Source organism: Salvia hispanica, chromosome 5 (assembly GCF_023119035.1).
Source record: "Salvia hispanica cultivar TCC Black 2014 chromosome 5, UniMelb_Shisp_WGS_1.0, whole genome shotgun sequence".
In the NCBI taxonomy this organism is placed as follows: Eukaryota; Viridiplantae; Streptophyta; class Magnoliopsida; order Lamiales; family Lamiaceae; genus Salvia; species Salvia hispanica.
The window spans coordinates 13,092,585-13,099,668 of NC_062969.1; the positions used below are offsets into that span (position 1 = coordinate 13,092,585).

The 7,084-nt window shown below is 38.7% G+C and overlaps 1 protein-coding gene across 1 annotated transcript; it reads right to left on the minus strand.

The window, feature by feature from the left end:
- Positions 1 to 3,475: 3,475 nt before the first annotated feature.
- Positions 3,476 to 5,942, minus strand: LOC125186283. Its single transcript, XM_048082637.1, has 2 exons — positions 5,163 to 5,942; positions 3,476 to 4,551 (listed from the first exon to the last, which is right to left on the minus strand). The coding sequence occupies exons 1-2, from the start codon at positions 5,766 to 5,768 to the stop codon at positions 4,150 to 4,152; spliced, it is 1,008 nt and encodes a 335-aa protein (XP_047938594.1). The 5' UTR covers positions 5,769 to 5,942; the 3' UTR covers positions 3,476 to 4,149.
- Positions 5,943 to 7,084: the final 1,142 nt, after the last annotated feature.

The following is a 7,084-nucleotide window of genomic DNA, read 5'->3' on the forward strand; positions in this document are numbered from 1 at the left end:
TTACTGCACTGCGCAACGTTCGTAAAATGACCATAATTTTTTTCACCGAAATCCGGTTTAGATGTTCAAGGTACCCACGCGAAGCTCTTTCATAGACGAAGAGAATGTCATGTAGTAGACACTGATTAGACTTCAAACTTGATGGCAGATTGACTCGAACAGAGGCTGTTGCACCTTGAAACTTTTGCACCTTTTTTCTGTCTTTTTCTATCATTTATCAACAAACATGTCAAAATACCAAAATGTATAAGATATGCAATTTAAGAACATAATTTTTCATGATTGACATTTAAAACGAGCCAAACCTAGGCCTTAAAAACATGCAAAATCGTTGTTTATCAATGCTTATCTGAACTTGCACTAGTTGATCAGTTGTGAGAACAAACACAAATTTCGAGTTTGTATTTTTCAATTTTATATACATATATTAGTTTTTTTTTTTTTTTTTTTTTGTAACTATGATGTTTCTTAAAGATGGTAATCAAGAGAGGTATAGCAAGATTGAGAAGGCATATTGGAAGTAGAGAGAAATAGTGTTGTGTATTTTCTTATATTTTTTATATGCTCATCACCCTAGTATTTATAGGGATATTTGAGTCTCCTTTAGTACACCAATCAATGAGGATTGGAACTCTACACGTTTAGGAACTATACACAATCTAGGAACTCCACTGTAATAAATGATGGGTGGCTATTTATGGCTCCTTTTTTCAACACTCCCCATCAAGTTGAGCAACGGTATCTCCGATACTCAACTTGCCCAAAATTTCTTTGAAGATTTTAGGACTCAAAGCCTTGGTTAACATGTCTGCAAGTTGTTCCTCTGATCGAACGAATGGAAATTCGATGATGCCGCTTTCGAGTTTTCCTTGATGAAGTGACGATCAACTTCGACATGTTTCGTTCTGTCATGTTGTACTAGATTCTATGAAATGTTGATTGCTGCTTTATTGTCACAAAAAAGTTGACTTTTCCGCGAAGGAGGAAAGCCGGTTTCTGTTAACAACATTCTAAGCCAAAGTATTTCCATCAGGCCACTTCTGATCCCTCGAAATTCTGCTTCTGCACTTGATAATGCTACAACTTTTTGCTTCTTGCTTCTCCAAGTGAATAAGTTACCCCCAACAAAGGTAAAATATCCTCCAGTGGATTTTCTATCGACTGGATTGCTTGCCCAATCGGCATTGGTGTATCCATCAATTTCCAAATCTTCATTCTTTTCTAAGAATACCCCATAGCTGGTTGTTCCCTTTAAATATCTCACAATTCTCATGACAGCATCCATATGGTCTTCCTGAGGCTGATGCATAAATTGACTGACAACTCCGACTGCTGACTCAACTTATTTTAACACAAGTGATACCCGCAAGTGTACGGGGCTAGTGTAGCAATTAGCAAGCAAGAGTATCGTATCCCACAGAGACAAATTCGTATCAACTTAACTACCACGAACAAACGTTGACTACTATCTAGACAATCGGAAAAAGTTTGGTTTTTTTCTAACACTACGAAAAGCATATAATAAGCAAATAAACAAGTAAAACCAAATAAACACGGAGTGAAAAGATAATATGGAGAAAATTGTAGAACTCAAGGATCCGATGCACAATTCCAAGCTCTTATCCAATCAAATTGTCTTACCTTTTGGTGTCTCTAGAATTACTAAGTCGACCACAATTATAGATTAAACCCCCTCCCGAGGTGAGAAACCTGCGGATTAGGTGCTAGGATTGAAGTCCCCTTCTAATCCTAAAACCCCTAACTCCCAAAAGCTCGATTAGGTCAAAGACCTCACTCAAAACCTCAACTCTCTCGAGTTTTATTGCATTAAGGTGTGAATTATTCCTATTTCCAGATTAATTATTTCATCTCCCGATTAATCTAATTAATCCTACACAATCAAGTGGGGATCAAGCAATTGAAAGGAATAAACCCAAGAATAATCAATTAACTACAAGAGCAAGGTAAGAACAAAATCAATTGGATAAAAACTATGAAATTAATGCATCATCACCAAGAATTCTACATAAAGGGTTTAGCTACTCATGTTCTTCATAAAAACCATGTTCAAAACAAAAGATCTATGAAATACATGAAGAAAAGATTAAGATACTCCTGTGAGAATGAATCTATGGAATGACAACTTCAATCTTCAATTCTCTCTCTCAAAATGTTCTTGGGAGTGTGTGTGAGTGTTGGAGGCGGTAAGCGTAGAATCTCATGAACCCTAGGCGTTTTTCCCTTTAATCCCCCATCAAAAATCGCGTTTTTGGCAAGAAAATACGCCAAAATAACGTACCTGGCCGGGTAGAATTATAAAGAGTAAAATTCACCCGGCCGGGTGATGATTTTCGACCATTTTCTGACCTTTTCAGCGCATAAACACAGTACCCGGCCGGGTGGTTAATTCACCCGGCCGCGTGTAATTTTTTGGACAGCGCAGTGTTCGTAAAACGGTCATAACTTCTTCTACGGGACTCCGATTGAAGCGTGTATGATACCCACGCGAAGCTCTTTCAAAGACGAAGAGATTGATATGCATTTAAGGCTGATTGGACTTCAAAATCTCCAGTAAAAATTGTCTCAAACCAAGGCTGTTGCACATCCACATAGTTTGTACCTTTTTCTACACATTCTTAACATAATGATCAGCATACCAACATAATAGAGAAGTATATATAAACACGTCCAATAATAGACAAATATGATCAAATTCGTACAAAACCACCCTCTAAAACCATGTAAAATCCAAGTATGTCAATTGCATATGTGATGTCAGGCCTAGTATGAGAAAGATAAATAAGTTTATCTACTAGCCGTTGATATCTTTCACGGTTTGTGGGTTTAGCTCCATCCACAATCTTCAACCCATGGTTGGGTACCATTGGAGTTTCAGCGGACTTGCAGTCCAGTAGGCCAGTTTCGGCTAACATGTCGAGTACATACTTCTTCTGCCTTAGGAATATTCCGTGCTTGGATCTCAACACTTCAATTCCTAGGAAGTACTTCAAAGCTCCCAAATCCTTCATTTCGAACTCCCTGAAAAGATTCTCCTTTAGATTTTGGATTTCTTCGGCATCATCCCCTGTTATGATCATGTCATCAACATATATTATTAGACATGTTATTAATCCGTTCCTTTTCTTTAGGAATAGTGTGTGATCTGAATGGCTCTGTTTGAAGCTATGTTTGAACATTGTCTGGCAAAATCTTCCAAACCACACTCTGGGGGATTGCTTTAACCCATAAAGGATCTTTCTCAGTCTGCACACCTGTCCTTCTCCAAATTTTCCACAAAAACCGGGGGGGACCTCCATATAGACTTTCTTGTTTTTCTCAAGTTCTCCATGAAGAAAGGCATTTGTAACATCAAACTGGTATAATGGTCATTCTTTATATGCAGCTACAGATAAAAGAGTTCTTATTGTATTTAGTTTGGCCACAGGGGAGAAAGTTTCTTCATAGTCTACTCCATATGAATGGTTTCTCCCCAAAGAGGTAGCCAATTTAGAGCGTCACTACTCGATTTTTCTGACTCAATCTCCCCTTGACCGCTAGATTGGCTATAGAAGTATTCGCTTTCAACAAAATCGCAGTACATAGTGGTACATACGATCTGTCGAAGGGTCATAGCACTGATAACCTTTTTGATTTTTCCCATAACCTAAGAAAACACATTTGACAGCACAAGGTGAGAATTTGTTACGGTCATGTTTGGGGATGTGGACAAACACAATACAGCCAAAAATTTTGGTGTCGAGATAGAGGGAGGATGGTACCGAGTTTTGGAAAGAGAAGACATCTAGATGAGTTTTGAAGTTAAGGATCCCTGTGGGGAGACGATTTAGAAGATAGACGGGGGTGGCGATGGCTTCTGGCCAGAAGGACTTTGGGATGTTTGATTCAATGAGGAGGGCACGGGTGATTTCTAGGATGTATCTGTTTTTTCGCTCGGCCACCCCATTTTGTTCTGGTATATATGCACATGAAGTTTGGTGGACAAGGCCATTTTCAGTGAAGAAAGATATCATCCTAGAGTTCACGTATTCCCTCCCGTTATCAGATCTAAGGATTTGGATTTTGAAGTTATACTGGGTTTGGACAAGACGATAGAACTCAGTAAATTTCTTTAAAAACTTCTGATTTTGTTTAAAAAAAATAAATCCAAGTCATACGCGAAAAATCATCAATAAACAACCAAAAATATCGAAAACCTTGTCCTCTAGTAACCGGAGCAGGACCACACACATCAGAGCGAACCAAAGCAAAAGGTGTTTTTTCTCTAGTGTTGTTTAATTTGAAAGAATGTCTGTGACTTTTTGCCAAAACACAAGTTTCACAATTTAAAACATGTGTAGAAGAAACTAACTCGGGAAATAGTAAGCGAAGATAACTTATAGATGGGTGCCCTAACCGACGATGCAAGAGCCAAATCTGTCTGTCAGTTAGTCCGTGAGTTAGCATCGCAGTACTCTGTTGGGCTATCTCATCCACGTAGTACAGTCCATATCGCCCAGTGCCACGTCCAACTATCGTCCCAGTCTTGTTATACTGTAACAAACAAAAATGAGGTTGCATTAGCAACTTGCAGTTCAGATCTCTTGTTACATGACTAACAGACAAAAGTTTGTGGGACAAAGAAGGAACATAAAGACAATTCGAGAGGCAAAGGGTGGGTGAGATAGTGACTGTGCCCGCCCCCTCTACTTGTGCTAACTCCCCACTGGCAGTTTGGACAAAACTTTTTGTGGATTGGGAAATATTGAGGAAGTCCGATGCATCAAAGGACATGGTATCGGTTACTCCACAGTCAAAAATCCAATGGTGATCTTTAGGTCCTATGTTTGATGAAGATGAGTACGCTAAAGCCTGGAATGTGTTTGTACAGGTGATGGAGGGCTGAAATTCAAAAGGTTGGGGTGTGTTCTTGGAATTTTTGAGAGTTGGGGGTGTATTCTCGGAAATTTGGACAAAAGGGGGTTTTTTCTGCAATTTTTTGGTCAACTGGGGCGGATTTGGTAATATCAAAATTGACTGGGGGTTTTGGAATGGAGTTTATTTTCAGATTTTCTCAAGCTTGAGGGGCTTATTTGCAAAATGGAGGGGGTGTTTTTAGAAAAACCCCAATTTTGCAATTCCTTCACAGTAGCCGCCTCCCCAACCTTCCTCTTTCTTTCGGAAGGCGTTGGTGCATCGGTGCTCCGCCGACGCTCCGTCGGTGCGCTGGCCTGGCGCCTCCTCTGCTTCTTCCTACTTCCCAACCACACAACCTCCGACGCCGACGTTCCTTCACTCTCCACCGGAGACGCTGAACATGCCTGCATCTGTTGGTTGCTTTCCGACACCGCAAATTCCATGATTTCAACAATCTCTGGTGCTTTAGCAATCGTACTCCGTCCGTCGACGGTTGGGCCACGGGAAGCAGCGGATATAGATTGTGCAGCGGCCAAAAGTCCATGAATTTCTTCACTCCGATCATGGCTGTGTGTGGCGGACTCGGTGGCAGATTCGCCGCTGGAGTCGGTGGCAGATTCACCGTTGGAATTCTTCGGAGCAGTGACAGATTCGCCGCTGGTCTTCTTCGGAGCAGTGGCAGGTTTACTGAAAGGAGAAGGGACTTGATTGAGATTTGGGGATTTCTTAGGAAGGCAAGGGCTCGTGGCTGATTCTGCAGTCTGATACCATCTTAAAGATGGTAAAAATCGCGAGAGGTATTGCAAGATTTTGAGAAGGCATATTGGAGGTATAGTAAGATTTTGAGAAGGCATATTGGAAGTGAGAGAAATATTGGTGTATTTTCTTATATTTTTTATATGCACATCACCCTAGTATTTATAGCAATATTTGAGTCTCGTTTAGTACACCAATCAATGAGGTTTGGATTGGAACTTTACGCGTTTAGGAACTATACCCAATCTAGGAACTCCATTGTAATGAATGATGGGTGGTTATTTATGGCTCCTTTTTTCAACAATGTTTTTAAATATGTTTTGATTTATGTTTTAATTTTATCATAGCACGTGAAGTGTATATTAATTTTTAAGATAATGTTGTAGATAAATGTGTAATTCAAATAAGTATGTGGGTGTAATTGAAAAGGTATAAAATGTAGGTAGGCATGAAATATTTGGATTTGAATTTGATGTAAATGATCGGAGTAAAATTACTTATGGGATTAAAATACGAAAAATTATATTAAACTAAAATGCATATTATTATGGATTCATCACAATATTTTCATTTAATGCTACAATATTATTTTTAAATAATCATCATGCTCAATTTTAACTAGATATTCCCTCCGTCCCGTTTAAGAGTCATATTTTACTATAAAAGTTTATCCCAGTTTAGGAGTCACATTTAGAATCTTCCATATTTGGACATAAAATTTTACCTCATTATTCATTAAAATTACACTCAAATGTCATTATCTACAGAAAAATAAATTCAAAAAAAAAAAAAACCAAAAAGTCAAAGCATCTCACTTTCCACCAACTCACTTCATTTATTACACACTCCACCAATTTCTTAAAATCCGTACCATAACTAATTGGTACTCCTAAACTGGGACGGAGGGAGTAATTGATATAAATATTTACTCCATATTTATAAACAAAAGTAAAATATAAAAAAGAACTAAAAACTAATAGAGAGAAGAAACTATAAAGCGATTGAGAAATTTTAATTCTTATTCAACAATAGACTCTATTCGCCAACTTCGTCTTCAACGTGTTAGAACTTAGAACATTAGAAACTCTGTCTCCATTTTAATGGAGCAAGATTTCTTAACAAATCTACCATTAGAAATCACCACCGACATCATCTCACTCCTTCCTATTCCATGTGTTGCAATTAGCAAGTGCGTTTGCAAACCATGGCTCAATCTGCTCGAGTTCGACGATTTCGAAATCAAAACTCAACCGGCCCTAGCTCTCATCCTGCAGCATTATGGGTCACCAGGTCGCACGAGATACAAAATTGAATACGAAGATGAAGCTGATCTGGAGAGCCATGATATTCTCAAAGATTTCAAAACATTATACATATCATCAATTAAAGGTGTCGCTGCTATTGGGTCGCTTCT

What these genes read in the sequence shown, in the direction of transcription:
- LOC125186283 (XM_048082637.1), bottom strand. Translation starts at nt 5,768, where the DNA reads ATGCCTTCTCAAAATCTTACTATACCTCCAATATGCCTTCTCAAAATC. An exon ending in CTTCCGAAAGAAAGAGGAAG is followed by an intron (nt 4,552 to 5,162) that starts GTTGGGGAGGCG and finishes TGTTTGTTACAG; the next exon opens with TATAACAAGACTGGGACGAT.